Source organism: Stegostoma tigrinum, chromosome 16, assembly GCF_030684315.1.
Source record: "Stegostoma tigrinum isolate sSteTig4 chromosome 16, sSteTig4.hap1, whole genome shotgun sequence".
Taxonomy (NCBI): domain Eukaryota; kingdom Metazoa; phylum Chordata; class Chondrichthyes; order Orectolobiformes; family Stegostomatidae; genus Stegostoma; species Stegostoma tigrinum.
In genome coordinates this window covers 40,270,028-40,286,409 of record NC_081369.1, presented here as the reverse complement: position 1 = coordinate 40,286,409, position 16,382 = coordinate 40,270,028, and the positions used below count along the sequence as shown (strand labels likewise).

The 16,382-nt window shown below is 39.1% G+C and overlaps 1 protein-coding gene across 1 annotated transcript; it reads left to right on the top strand.

The window, feature by feature from the left end:
* The first annotated feature begins 1,319 nt into the window (after positions 1-1,319).
* On the top strand, positions 1,320-8,332 carry snai3 (snail family zinc finger 3). The gene is made up of 3 exons (XM_048546779.2): positions 1,320-1,630; positions 3,590-4,222; positions 6,683-8,332. Exons 1-3 carry the CDS (start codon positions 1,507-1,509, stop codon positions 6,862-6,864), a joined length of 939 nt encoding a protein of 312 aa, XP_048402736.1. The 5' UTR covers positions 1,320-1,506; the 3' UTR covers positions 6,865-8,332.
* The last annotated feature ends 8,050 nt before the right edge of the window (positions 8,333-16,382 follow it).

Here is a 16,382-nt window from a genome sequence, read left to right as displayed (position 1 = left end):
CACAGAATGTAGTTGTCACCAGCATATCCTTGAACTGAGCAGTCTACTAGAGAAAAGGTAAAGTTGATGTTATGCTGCTTCCTTGGTAGAGGGGACAACTAGTGACAGTTTAACTCGAGGGTCATCATGCCTCAGGTGAGGGGCAGATTAAGGAGAATCCTTAGTGATATCTGTGTTTGATCTAATAGCAATTTCAGAGATGTGGTTAATGCTGATCTAGCTTAAAAATAAATATTCCTCTAGTCAACCGAGCTAATTGCTGCTTGCTCGGCCATTTCAGAAGCCAGTAAAGAATCATAGCTGAGAGTCTGAGTCACATGTAGGCTGCACCAGCTAAACATGACACGTCTCCTTCCTACTCAATTCCCCAGTCACTTTCTAATCGTTGGTACCGTTCTGTTATTTTAGCTCTGGAAAATCATTTACAGTAGTAGCAAATTAAGTGTTTTCTTTTGCTTTTTTAGTTAATTTGGTTCTGTATAATGGGGTGGTAGGCCAGGGATATCAGCAGTAAGTGCAAGAAGGCGAATTAATTCAACGTGGTTTATAAATGATCATTCATTATAAAGTTTATCTGCCTAGCAGGGCAATATACGGAAAGGATCGTTGATAATCCTGCGACATATTAACACATTCACTCTTGTGGAGTGTACAGTATTCATTCACTTGGTAGGACAGAACGATCTATACATGGAAACTGCCTCGTTGGCTGTGAGAGAAGCCAAAGTGTAATGAGAATTAAGGGTTTCCACTTCAGTGTTCCTAACGCACTGCTGGAGCACGGTGAGGAAATACCGCACACGACGTGCGACTTTCTACCAATAATGCTTACATCAGGAATGCTGAATTGGAGACATTTAGCTGAAGGTGTCTGCTGCAATGTTAAAATGCATCTCTAAAACAACTGCTTCATGGAATCTCGTACTTTATGTAAAATACTTACTCCTGGTCTAACTACTTTCATTATAAGTGAGACAAATGTCTGCAGGACGATGTCGCGCTGAAAAGGCAATTAAGATTTGCAAAATCATTTTAAAATAATTGTTTAAATAGCATTTGTTGCCAGGAAGTGACTTGCATTGTTTTTTGATGAGAATTTTGTCGCAGCTTTTGAGAGACATTCTGTGCTGTCTGACTTGTGATGTTATTCCAATGTTTTATGCAATGTGATCTGGTCCATTTTTCACTGAAGGAAATGTCCAGAATGTAAACTGTCAGCCTACAGTTCTGAGATGCACCTGTTCTGGGGGGCGGAAGAATAGGCTGAGCCAGGCTCCTCCCCTCTCCAGAGACTCTGCCCCTAGTTGGATTGACGGGAGGTCTATGTTAATGAAGGTTACCCCGACACACCGCTACCCTTCTTGCACCTGACTCTCCGATATTTTCCGCCAGTGGGATTGGGTTTCCCATTCCACTTGTTCTCCCACTGCTCTTCTATGTCACTTTTATTTCCTCTGTCTGGAGATCTCAGCTAACGGTTGCAGATTCCAAAGAACTGGAGACTGAATGCTCCGTTTGCGAGGAAGAAAAGCAGCAGCGGCAGTAATAGTAGCTATGCCCCGTTCTTTCCTCATTAAGAAGCATTGCAGCACCAAAAAGCCCAACTACAGCCAACTGGAAATTCAGAATGGTAATGAAGTTTTGAAACTTTTTAAACAGTTGCTTTTGTTTGTTCGAATAAGCTTTTAAAGTTTGTCGCCGTGTAATTGTAACTTTTGCACGAATTAATTCGGTTACAATGGACTTTTCGTTTATTTTTAAGAAAGGATTGTAAGTAATTACAGAGCCTGGTATTTATGTAAACTGTCACGGCGTGACCATGTGAATGACAGGCTTCTGCATTTTATTTCCCCCGTTAAAACCGAAGAAAGGTTTCTGTTCAATGTGACTGTTCAGCAAATAGAGTTTGCAGAAGCGCGGCTTGTAAACTAAAGAGAGTCCCAGCAGGTGCAGAGCCTCACACGCGGTTCGCATTCTTATTCACACGCTGGTCCCTCCAGTTCAGGAATTGTATTGTCTTTAAATCTGCAACGAGTTTTTTAGGCTGTGCTAAGTATTTTGTCCTCCCCACTGATTGTGTGGCATTGAGGTGATTTTTTTAAATAAAACTACGGTTTCATCTGAAGGAGTGTAGTTTATTTTTAAACGCTTGTTTCCTGTCCCAAATCAGACTTCTCCTTTTAACTTGGGGACCACCAAGGGATGTTTTAATCTCTTACAGTGATTTATATGAAAAAAAACGATAAATGCGCAAGGTCATTTTTTGATACCAGCAAGGCAATGTTCACTGCTTTTACAAATAAAATATTTTAGTAACTTTTTAGCAGTTAGGAAAAAATATGAAATGTAGAGACATTAGCTGAGTGATATACATTACCAGTACATTCCCCAACATTATGTAGGGAAATAATCCAGTGAGGAAATCTATAGCTTCGCATGAAGGAAAGCATGGATCGCAGCAGCCTTCAATACAATCTTTTTTAATAATGCACTTTTTAAACTAAATTCAAAAGTGCAACTTCTTTCCTGAGGCATGATTAAGTGACACATTTGCGTGTATTCTCTAAGTTTTGCTTATTAAAACACATCATTTAAATAATCCCATTTACTTTGATTCATTTTTTAAAAACAAAACTTAAACGAGTGAAGTAGTTATCATAAGATTTTGTTTTTGTTTGTTTTTTTCCCCCAATTCCCCACATCCAAGCTTTCTGCTGCCCAATGTGACAGTTTGCTTTGAAGGACCCTGTTAGAAATAGCACCCTCCCATCTACTTCCCCAGAAGTACATTTTCACTGTGCAGGTGACTATATGCTCTCTCAAATTATATCTCAATCTTTCTAAAAATAAAATTAACTTGCTGAACTTGGACAGTCCATAATAATTCTGCCTCTTAGATTTCTAGAACTTTCAAAGTGCAAATCAGTGCTGTGCACAATATCCACCCCAGTTCGATATCAGTTTATTCTGAGGCTCTATGGTCATTAACCTTGCATGATAGAGAAAAAAAATTCCCGTGATTTTTTTGCTGGTGTGCTGTGAGCGTTACCAGGTCTTTCTGCCCTTTTAAAGACAAAATTTATCTTCCACAAAATAGATTTTCTTTTTGATTCAAAGTTAGCTCATTGCACAGCTGCAAGAGCAATAACACATCACCTATAATTTTATAGAACTCCGTTTGATGTTTGTATATAACAATGTATGTTTTTAATGTTGACATAAGAGATACTATTATGGCTGTGAGCAATCTGAACTGCAACCAGCTCAGCAAAACAAAAACTGTTTTAAGTGGTCTTTTTTAGAAGTTTCTATCTGAGAACAAACAAATAATTTTAACCCAATAAACAAAAATATTCCCCTGCATTGTACTTGCTCATAGGACTGGTGAAATTATTAATCTGAAGATTCAATTTAAGTTAAGCAATGTGTTTGCTTTTATATAGCTGGAATTTGATTTGTGTTATGCATTTGGAATATTTGTAAACACACAAGGCTGTTTTAGAAGTGAATCTTCAATAAATAGAACTTCTACAAATATTAAGTTACAATAACTTGCATGATATGAGTTTTCTTTTGCTTTTTTTCTCAGCAACAGCCGTTTCACCCTATTTGTATAAGGGCTTGACATTTCCACTGATGCCACAGCCTGAAGTGCTCACTCCCATCATTTGTGACCCGCCAAGACTGTGGGACAGAGCTCCTATCAGTCTCCGAGTGTGTCTGCCCCCTCCTCCAGATGCCAACATTGGAACAGAAACACCATTCAGTAGCCAGCCAAGCCTGGAGATCAGTGTTAAGGAATGTGCGGCTGTCAGAGCCAGCAGCACCCCACTAAGAGATACAGTGAATGACCTTAACCTGTCCCTTGCTAAAAAAGCCAAAAGAAGAGCCACTAACAATGGCACATTTAAAGGAGACAGCAACACTGAGGAAAAGAACCTTGAATCTGAAAGCACTGTTGAAGCAATCCAGGAGAAGTTTGAGTGTTTTCACTGTCGCAAGGTGTACAATACTTTATCTGGTCTGTCTAAACACAGACAGCTTCACTGTGAATCACAGACTATAAAGTACTTTAACTGCAAGTATTGTGATAAGGAATATGTCAGCTTAGGTGCATTAAAGATGCACATAAGGACACACACATTGCCCTGTGTCTGCAAAATCTGTGGTAAAGCCTTCTCAAGACCATGGCTGTTACAGGGGCACATCAGAACCCATACAGGTAAGTAGAAGCAATAAAATTTTTTTTCAGAATAGAATATCTTTTTATTGTCATGTGTAAAATCCTAGGATTAAGGAAATTGATACAAACAACCATCTTTGCACTACTAATCATTGTTCCCTGTTCTACTTGTGGAAAATTAATATGTGAATGAGCACGATGACAGGCTTAGACACAGCCACAATGTGCTCTTTTACTCCCTTTCCTAGTATGTCATGCATGTTGGCAGACAATGCTATACAAGCTCATACCTAGAAGTGCCACTTTGTCAGGAACTGAAAGTAATCAGTGCAAATGGTTGGGGGTAACTTGTGTATTCATGGATGTTTCTTAATTGAGCAAAGTGAAGGTTGCCTCATGACTGTTAATTACCATCTTTAAACCATTGAAAGAGTGGAAGAATTTTACTTAATGCGAACAAAGTTCCCAATCTCAGATGCCTTAACAGAAGGATGTCATGCACAGAATAAGCTGAATGCTTCCCTAAACCAGAAAGAAAATTGACTTAACAAGGAGTAGAGCTGGATGAACACAGCAGGCCAAGCAGCATCAGAGGGGCAGGAAAGCTGACGTTTCAGGCCTAGCCCCTTCTTCAGAAAATCTTCAGAAATTTCTGAAGAAGGGTCTAGGCCCGAAATGTCAGCTTTCCTGCTCCTCTGATGCTGCTTGACCTGCTGTGTTCATCCAGCTCTACACCTTGTTGTCTCACATTCTCCAGCGTCTGCAGTTCCTACTATCTCAGGAAAATTGACCTGTTGTTTTCATTTCCTACCTTAAGGTTAAGTTGATTGAAGCCTTTGGCATGCAACATATACTCCTTGAGATACAACTAGAATTCTAGAATGCCCTTCCATTAATGTTCCAAATATCCAAAAATTGCAATATAGGAATAACCAGTATGGAACACAATTATGTTTTGTCTTTTCCATCCTTGAAAAGCATGTTACTGTTACAGTTGTGAATGGTTGTTGGTTGGAATGAGGAAAGACTGTTAATCATCCTCCAGCACATTGTGTGGAAACTTGATCGAAGAATGATTCTATTGAAGATTGGTTATACAGTCAGCCTCATCTTAATAGCGGAGCAGTCTTCAGCCAACTAAGTTCACTGTATTACTTTCTATATTTAAACAATCCCAAGAAAAGTTCAAACACCCTAATTTGAGGTCTTCTTATAGGAATCTGGCAGCATGTTAAATAACTGGGATAAATCCTCAAACAGAATCTCTGGGACCAAGCCAAACAAAAAGATGAGATCCAAGCATTAATTGCTAGCAAGACAGCATAAACTTTGTTGAGGTGACATTTTCAAAGTCAGTCCAGTAGATAAGCTTTTGTACCATTTTGAACTGACCTATGCAGACGTGTTGAGACATTTCTGGCACAGGTGGTAGTTGAACGTGGATATTCTGACCCAGAGGCAGGGCCGCTACCACTGCTATAAGAGCCTTGGAGTTAAGCTGTATGATCATTGTAACTTATTTGCAGTCAACTTATTTGCTGAGCATGAAAGCTGGAGAAATCATCATTTTAAATGGCTTATATGATTTCTCATGGCTCCAATTAAGCAGTGAATTAAATGTTTTCCATCTGGGAATCCCAAATTGTATGCCATGAAGTTGACAAAATGGCAATCAGGTACATTTTTAAAAATGGAATGTCAAATAATTTAAAGTGAACTAATGAGACAAACTGTGTAAAAGTGAACTACTCTTAAGACTTTCTTCTAGTTAATGTTTTAAATAATTCACTACACCGGTTTATGAAACAGAATATTAGTGCAGAAATGAAGTGCACAGGATGGGGGATGCCAGTAATTCCTTACTTAAATATCTCCCAACTTCACAGTTAGGATCTCCTTGTTACCAGAGGACAGACATTTAAGAAGGCATTTAAGAATCCCTACAATGCATAAAAACACCATTCAGCTCACTGAGCCTGCACCAACCCTCCGAAGAGGATCCCAGGCCCCCTCTGTATCCCTGTAACCCCACATTCACCATGGATAACCTACCTAGCTTACACATCCCTGAACACTATGGGCAAATTAGAACGACCAGTCAACCTAACCTGCACATCTTTGGGTTGTGGGTGGAAACCCACACAGACATTGAGAGAATGTGTAAACTCTACACAGACAGTCGCCTGAGACTGGAATAGAACCTGGGTTCCTGACACTGTGAGGCAGCGGTGCTAAGTACTGAGCCACTATGCCATCCAATTATTCCTAAAGGGTGATTGTGAACTGGAATAACTAGAAATCTGAGTGCAAGTGCTTTTCCTTCATTTTTATTTGGAGTTGTTGGCATGGAGATGAGAAAATTAGCTACCACTTACAAAGTAGATGAAGTAGCAATTTAGACATGTATCCTGTCCAATAATTAAAATAAATTGTGCATCATCTTTCTGTTGAGAGTTTGTAGCATCCTGATGCTCCATTTTTATTCTTGCTCCATTGCAGGGGAGAAACCTTTTGCCTGTCCTCATTGTAGCAGGGCTTTTGCAGATCGCTCAAACCTCCGAGCCCACCTGCAGACACACTCTGATGTGAAGAGATACCAGTGCAAGAGCTGCTCAAAGACCTTCTCCAGAATGTCTCTTCTTTCCAAACATGAGGAGGCTGGTTGCTGTCTTGCGTCTTGACAGCAGTTGTCGACTGTTTGATCAAAAAGACAACCTATTTTGTTACAAGCTCAAGGCATAACTATTGTATGTGGTAGTCTTTTTAGCCTTAAAACAATGAAAATGCATAAGAACTACGTACTGGCTCACCAATGTTCAAATATTTCATGCTGATGGAGGCTTGCAGTTGGCAATTTGCACGAGTATAAGTCTGAACTAAACAACTGTTGTCAACTGAGCTAAAATGTAACTTGGTTATACTGAATGTTTCATGGTAACCTAATACTAAAAGCAAATACGTAAGCTGAGCGGAAGTTGAAATGTGCTTTCCGACTCTTTATTAAAGGTGACATGCAGTGTTTTGCAAAATTGAGAAGGTAAACCTGAAAGGAGAGTATGATTTCAGTAAAATTGAAATGGTATGGAAAGGAATGTGTGGTCCAGGCAGAAGAATAGAGGATGACACTTTCAAACTTGACCAACAACCATAAGAGGACTGCCCAACCTTTTTTCTCTTTCCTATCCCCTGAAGACTGTGGAAAAGAAAGAAAATGGTCTGAAGAAAATCATATGATACAGTTTTCCTGCCAACCAAATTCAAATGTTTGTGGCACTAATAATTGTCCCATTGATGATAAACGGGAGTATGTTTGTTGGAAACTGGAAATTGAGCTCAATTTCTGACTATTAGATTTTTTTTAAAAATTGCATGTAACAGTTATCAAACTTGCTTTTGAAATTTGCTGCTGTATTTTTGCCTCCCTGCACTCCAATCTCCATTGCTTGTAATTTAGTGTTTTTGAGTTAATGTAAACTATTTGTATTGCACTTGGGATGAGATCTATGATTTATTTCACCTTTGCTCCCCTGAAGATGAACATGCCAAGACAACTTTAACTGTACCTCCAGTACAACCAAGGAGATGGTTCAATTGTCCATGCCCAGTACCATGAGTCAATATAACTTTCCTAAAATAAGTGGTTTATAGTCTTTGTTAAATGATGTCATCATGTAAAACTAGTCCTGGAAAGTGGGAACTAGAATTGGAATCAATTTGGCTTGCCTACTCTTCGCTCATGTAATTATAATGACTGCAGCTTTGCAGTTAGGATCCTGTTTTCAATTATGTCACAACAAACGTAAGTTAATTGTACAGCCATCGTAATTTCTAAGTAATGGATTTATCCCAATGTGTGAAAAATACTTGGTGATTCAGGAATCATCAGTTTAGATTTCCAGAGCTTGTGAATAAATTGAATTTCATCAGTTTGTTTGAAAAGAACAAATATTGTACAAGTAAGATAAATATAATGGAATGTGTCTGTGTTTATTTTTCTTGAATGCTGTACCTATCAGATCATTGCATCTTGCAGGTTTGATGGAAGCTGCAAATTAGCTGCTTATGTATTTTTAAATTATGCTAACAAGCTGAAACATCAGCGTTATAATGAGTTATTAAGATGATGCCAGCTTAAACTGGGGTAGCTTGTCAACCTTATTTTAACATAAATAAAATGTTTACCCAGTGACCGGCCTTCATTTAACCTGCACAAAGAGGGGCTATTATTAACGTGGCTCCTTTTGGTGCATAGCCCTGAATTATGCAAACCACTATGTGCACTGCACCCTGTCTTCTACGTGGCGTTCTAGTTTGGTCCCTTTTGGCATGGATGACATAAAGTCTCACTGCTGGAATTGTCTCAACGCTGACCTCTGGCAACTGGTGTAAAGTCAATGGCTGGTATATCTTTGAATTGAGAGTTGTGTATGTGTGCCCCAGGGAATGCAGCTGAACCACTTGAACATGGCTGATGTCCTTTTTCTTTTAAAAAAAACAGAATTCGTAAGCATTTCAGAAAGGACATAGAATTGGTTGCTCCAGAGGTGAAGTAGGCACTATTTCTCTTTCTCCATTTGATAAGATGGCAGCTAGGTATCAGATGCATGCTTGTCCATGCAGATGAGCTGTCCCTCCTATTTAACAAACGTGGGTTCTCTGTTAGAGGCCATGAAAATCTTTGACTGTCATCAAAGCAAGAAGGCTGGCAGTCTGTCTGTGGGTGCTATTGCTCTGAGTATGTGGGTCAGTGAGAGGGGAGATTAATTCCATGGGCTATCAGACATTCAGCTGACCCTTCCCACCAAGCTGCTGCTGGAAAGCTTCCCCTCTGGGATTTCAGCCTGGTATTGATGATTCAGACATCTTCTACCCTTGAAGAATGGTTTCTGAGTCTTTAGTCCTCTTTGTACAGAAAGCGAATTTACAAGAGGAGAGCCTAATCTTTGAGTTGCAAAATACTGCCTTGGCCCAGATGCCTCTATTTCTCATTTCCATTCTCTCCTGAAAACTGATGTACTCAACTGCAATCTTGGTCTTGCTCTCATTAAGCCGAGGGCAGCAAGATTCCCAGCATACATTGTCCTGGGCTCTGCACCATTTGATTATTGGGTTAGTAAGAGGTGAACAGAGAATACTTCCTTTTCAGGACCAAAGGAGAACTCTCACTAAAGCAGGGGAAGTGTTATATCCATATTCTGGCTTACGTGCAGGTTATCCCTATGGATGGTCTGCTAGGCTATTCCGAAGGATATTTAAGAGTTAACCATATAGTGAGCCTGGAGTCACAAGTGGCCCAGATTAGATAAAGATGACAATTTTGTTCCCTAAATGATATGAGTGAAGCAGATGGCTACATAATCACCAATAGGCTAGATTTTAATTCCAGCTTTTTACTTAAATAAAATTTCGTGATCTGCCAAAGTAGGATTTGAATCAAGGTTCCTGAAAATTAGCCAGGGTCTGCTGAATTATTAGTGACATTACTTTTATGTCATTGCCTCCTCTTTCTACCAATAAAAAGTGTTCTTCCTCAATATATTGTGTAGATGGCAGTGGAAAGTAAAATCTAGTGAACAAGGGGGAAGAAAAATTTTTGTTTTAAATACCTGTCACCAGAATTCTGCTTTCTTGCAAAAGTCACTTATTTCTTAATCCCTGTGAACTGTACGTGACAGGTTACCCAGCAATTTGGCCCGATTGGAAGCTATTCATCAAAGAGCTTGATATTGTTTAACGATGGGTATCATGCTAAACAAGATCCTATTCTCAAATCAAGGTCCATTCTGCTATCTTCAGGCACTAATCACTTATACAAGCACACTGCATGTCATTGAGACCCCGAACAAAGAATACCTCAGCATGCTAAACATATTAAAGTGAAAACAGATTCTGCTGAGGGAGGGAAGAGGACGTGCATGATGTGCATTGACTTTAATTAGTCTTAAAAAAGAAGGCCTCAGAACTATTACTCAACTGTCAGTGTTGACACTAAAATCATTATGCTCCTAACAACAATGCTTCATCTGCCAATTAGAATGACAAGATCATTTAGGCTTTGGACTTTGTCACTATCACTGCTACAGATGCTTCATCTTGGCTGGAGTTTGTTCAGTGGTGCAGTGACCATACTCACCCTGGACTTTGAACGAAGCTGCCCACAATATTATAGAGATAACAAGGTGTAGAGCTGGATGAACACAGCAGGTCAAGCAGCATCAGAGGAGCAGGAAAGCTGACGTTTCGGGTCTAGCCCTTCTCAAGAATTTGGGGAGGGGAAGGGAATTCTGAAATAAATAGTGACGGGGGGAGGCGGATAGAAGATGGATAAAGGAGAAAATAGGTGGAGAGGAGACAGACAGGTCAAAGAGGTGGGGATGGAGCCAGTAAAGGTGAGTGCAGGTGGGGAGTTAGGGAGGAGATAGGTCAGTCCAGGGAGGATGGACAGGTCAAGGAGGTGGGATGAGGCCGGTAGGTAGGAGATGGAGATGGAGATGGAGCTTGAGGTGCAAGGAGAGGATAGGTGGGAGGAAGGACAGGTTAGGGAGGCAGGGACAAACTGGGCTGGTTTTGGGATGTGCTCTACACCTTGTTACCTCAGATTCTCCAGCATCTGCAATGCCTACTATCTCTGAACAATAAAATGTTATGTTTGTTTTAATTATGGTATATTTTCACTACTGTTGAATATTTCTCTTTAAGCTAGTTCCGGGGTAACTCTGAAGTCCAACATCATCAATGTTACAAAACAGGTTAAACAGCCAACCAGTTCTGAATAAGGGTCACTGGACCTGAAATTTTCACTCTGTTTTCTCTCCACAGATGCTGCCAGACTTGCTGAGTTTACCAGCAATTTCTGTTTTTACTTCTGATTTCCAGCATCCATAGTTTTTGAAAGCAGGAATCATATTGAAGAATAAGCACAAAAAAACTGGAAATAACAAACTAGTTTTGTTGTTCAGCTTTCATAATTTATCAAAATTAAAATAAAAGAGTGTAGCATGTGTATGGGATTAAAGTAGAATCTGAAATATTTTTAAAGTTTTTCAAAGATTCATAAATTTCTATCTTCAAATGGAGAAATTTGACATTTTGCAAACATAAAATTAATTGGTTTTTAGTAAATACATACCACAACAAAATCAGTTGCATCTGACTCAAAATGGCACAATGTTTTTATAGTTTTTAACATTGAGACCAATAATGTAAAAAGTAAGTGTTCCAATTGAAACTGTGACTTCTGATTTTCATCTGAAAACGCTTCAATAGTGTTCCATGCCCAGGAACAGGGAATCACTAGCAATAGTCTCTGTATTTTGCATTTTTTTGCATTTGCAAATTTCAGAAGTGGTGTCGGTTTTACCATAATTATGCAGAATTTTGATAGTTTTGCAATCATTACAACGACAAAATCCATGCCAAACTGTTGCTAAGTGTGTTGTGACAAGAGGTTATCCTTGCGACCTCATTCCAAAGGAGCATTTCCCAAAGTTTCCTACTGAACAATGTTATTGAGAGTATTTCAATTTCTTTGGGAATTCAGGCTCATGAGCCTGATATGGAAGCCAGGGTTTCTGCTGTGTTTTGAAGGGATTGGAATTTTTAAAAATGAACTTTCTATCTATGATGAGGGGTCTGTAGTGATAAACTCACTATAAGCTTGAAATTTAAAAGTTTCCTTTAGGATTTCCTCCCAGCCAACATACTCAGACATTATTTTAATGAAGTCATTGCGTAAAATTCATCCCTTTTTGGTGTGGTGAGATTAATGACAAATTAAATGAATTAATCAAGCATGAGCAAAAAATATAAAATTCTTGACATCAAGAAAAACCCACCCAATTTTGTCCTCAACCTTAAGATGGCTAGTTCAGAATCTCACCTTCAAGTGGCCACAAACTTATTTGCATCTCAATAATATCCCAAACTGCATTACAAGCATAATGCTTCCAATGCCTCCCTTCTGTAAATAATCTAGATGGTGCACAAATGTGATGGATGAAACAAAGTGGGTACCTGGTGACTTGTCTCATTAGTGTCCATTGCAACTCTTGGAATGCCCGTGCCAGACATCCAGCTTTCCTTCATATGGAGCCATTTCTTCTGTATGAGGTGCTTCCACAGTCATTAGGCACAGTTTTCCTTGACTCTTCACCCATGCAACTTAGCATTTGCAAAGCACTAGCCTCATCAGCTCATCACACCTGCTCTTGGACCAACCCAGTTACCACTTCAGGTCTTCAACTATCTACTTTGGAGCTGAGGGACAGCTGGAACTTGCATGCTTCTGCCAGATCACTTCATACTCAGGGACAGCCAGTCATCTCATATATCCATGCAGAATGTTTTGCGCTGACATGGTGCCAGGCATTCTATGGGTCTTAGCTCGCTTTTTAGTGCATAACGTTTGTAGCTTTGAGATTCAGCAGGCCAAAACACAGGTTGGCTGCTTTATTAGCACAGAGATCTTTACTATGAGCTTTCAGGCAGCCAGTCTCTGTGGGGTTTTTGTTGTGCAGAAGTAGATATAGGCAGCTTGTAGCAGTGGGCATCAATGACATGTAAATGTATCAGTCAAACAAGGAATAGACATATCACTGTATTTCACCATGCTTGGTCAATATCACAGGTGCAGCATGTGTCAACATCTTAGACAGCAAACATAGACACTACACATACTTAAGGAAATATTGATGTGTCAAAGGATGTGAATTTTTAATGGGGTGAGGATGGACTACAATCAGTCAGGAGTTACCGCCTTGGTAAGTCAAGGGGGACATCTGCTTATAATCTAGGAAGTTGCCCTATTCAATCAGGAATTTGAACCAATTTGAGTCCAGGGTCCCCTGCCCTTCAAGTCCGGAGACTGGGTCGTGTTCAGTTCTCCAAGCCCAGTACCAGCAGTCAGGGATTACATGAAGGTCAGTTAGAGTGCTGCTGAGAGATCAGTCCAGAACTCAGAGGCTGATGTATCATTGGAGTCAACAGAGACAGCAGCTCAAAGGGAAACATGAAGAATGGAGGAAACCGATGCATCATGGGTGGACCCTGCAAGTCACTCTCACGAACATAAAGTTGGAACCTTGCCATGTCAAATCAAAAGTCATCTCTGCAATAACCTGAACCTAAGGGCAATTGCAGTAATCCTGCCTCCACTGATTAAGCAATGCCACCCATCCACTTTCAATTCTCACTTTATCAGGAGGTCAGTAACTGTCAGAATTTGCAGAGAACAACTTATAGACTCATCCAGTCATAAACATTAGGTAATGCTGTTTATTTAATGAGCTGGTGCAAGCACGGTGGGCCAAATGGCCCCCTTGTACAGTATAACACATCTGTAATTCTGATTATATTGTGTGCACTGATTACTTCATTTCATGAAACCTCAGCAACTTTAACAAGGAACTTAAAAGCAGAACCTAAAGTTCCATTTCACAATGATATTCCACATCAACTACTGGAAGACAATGTAATGTAGCTATACCCTCCCACCGAGAGGTAAATCTGCAACTTCATGGCCTCTGACATTGAGGGGGTGGGCTTCATGCTGACTTACTGTTCGAAATCTACTCCCAATGAGTCTGGACATTTTTGACTACTGTGCAACTAGTAAGGGGGAAATAACTCAAAGCTCCATACTGAGGAATTACAATGAGCCCTTTTGGAAAACCTCCATGCCAGTGTGTGTTGAATCACAAACAGCTTGATGATTAAGGATGTGAAGCCTTGTATGTTCCTTCAATAATATTGCAACATCTCTCTTATTTTCCCTTCTCAAATAGGATCAGAAAAAAGCCACTAAAAATGATCCCACATAACCAGAGTGAAGTATAAGAAAAGATTAAAGAAGTTTAAACTTCATTGTTTAAAGTTTAGAAGACTAAAAAGGACCATAGTAAAGCAACTTTAGCATCAAACAGTAGAGAACCAAAAACATGATCGCTGGGTAAGTAAGGTCAGTATATTAACAGGATAGAAATTAAAATCATGACGGTTACAATTTTTTTTAAGAATGAACTTCTGTAAAATCTGTGGCATAATTCAATTAAGTACAACTTGTTTACTGCTAGCTGTTGATTAACATCAGTATTTGTGTCTCTGCTGACAGGAGGAAAATTAACATGCACCAATATTGTGAGAGAAGCATGGATAAGATAGCAGCGATCTTTGATGACTGAGTATATTCCATTATTGGGGCTTCAGTATGTTTCATTACTGCTACAAAGTAAGATTGACGAAATGCATCCTATGATTTCAAGAAATTTTAAGCTTAAAAGATCAGGTAAATATATCCAGCAACAAAGAGCTATTACATAAGCAAAAGCTATGACAAGTGAATTCACATTTCACTGTGAACTTCATTCAAATGCATTGAGCTCTGGAGATTGTTACATTCTAATTAAAATCTTTATGTTGCGCAAGTTTTATCCACTTATTCCTTTCACTAATGATCAATGTCAATCACCAAATGACTTATCTCGCCTGATAATAAGATAAATACAATGGTATTGAGTCACAAGGAATATGTTTGCAAAGGTTAAATAAATATTATGAACAAAGGTGAAAATTCCAGTAACATTTCAAGGAATGAACAGAATTTAATTTAATGTTAAAGCCAAGGAAGAATACAGTTGTTCATTAATTCCTACATAACGCATTTGCTTTGTAAAAATCTCCTCACATTTCTGCTGCACTGACTTCCAAATCTAGGTTTGTTCTGTTGACTCAATGTAAAATTTTGACTATTCGGTTAGTAAGTTCACTGTAAAATCCAGGGAAGTAGCCGGAGAATGCAGAGAGGGAAATAACCATAATTTGGCCATTATTGATAGACAATTTTAAATAACAAACCAGTAATATAACTTTATAATAAAGGTTACCTCAATATTTTACACTTTCATGACTATATTTAAAAAGTCACAAATCTCAAGTTTAGCTTTCCAATGAATGTACATATTTCTTGAATTCTTGTACATCCTGCTGAACTGCCCAGTAAATTTTTAAGCAAACGAATACACAAACATATAAGTACATATCAAGGTTAAAGACTTGGTAAATTTTATGAATGAATATTATCAATAACTCATCCAGGGGTGCACAACCAGCATCCGAGAGAAGGTTTCAAAGGGTTTACCAATTCAATTTATTATGCGTATAGAGCAATTACACTCAAATCAGCATAGCCCCCAGGGCTGAAGGGATACATGAGGTCACCAGGCAGCAACTGGAAGATATCACTAGCAACAGAGTGATCTTTTAAAAAGTCAGCTGTTCTAAACTGGTGCATCTTGGTGAAAAATCATCTGGCAACAGACAGTAGCTTGTAGAGATGGTTCTAGCAGCTCATCTGGTGACAGTCGGATTCTGACTTTGAGGCAAGCTCTGATTTCCTCTGGTTTGGGGACAAGGGATAATTTTGACAGTTAACTGACCAGAGTGAATCCCAGGTCTGCCTAACCCCTGAACTCTGGGTGGATCCCTTCTCTGTCACAGATCCTGCCTTCCCCTGTTCAGGCTCTGGTTGTTTCTGACCAGGCATTTGCAAGCAATCATTTCAATAACTCATCAGACAGTAGGTTAGGTTAGATAACTCTTTCATATAACCTCTCTGGATTAGAGTACTAATATGATGCAGATTCATGGCCTAACTTATCAAAGCACCTACCAGGAATACTTGATAGCACATTTTGCGGTTAGGATATCATGTTTATTGAACATTTAAATGATATTTTTAATGTATTTGAAATTTTGAGATGTGAAGAAGGCTCATTTTCCTATCATCCCTGTTTAGTGTGTGTTTATTACATACTGATCGGCCCCATGTCTACACATAATTGACACATGGTGCAGGGAAGAGAGAAGGATATTAATATGGGAAGTGATAAACAGATCAGGACAGAAAAGGGATAGTGAGTATGAAATTGATGGACAAAGCTACAGGATACAAAAATCTTAAAAGGACGAAACTAAAATCTTTGAATCTGAATGTGCATCATATTTGAAATAAAACAGATAAAGTGATAACTCAAATAGAAATAATGAAGTACAATCTGTAGTCATTACTGAGATATCACTACTGCATGATATAGATCAGGAACAGAACATTGAAGGGTGCATGACGTGTAGGAAGGTCAGAAAGCTCAGAAAAGCAATGATAAAGGCTCAAATTCACTTGCTGAATTGTGTACAGGTTGCCTGA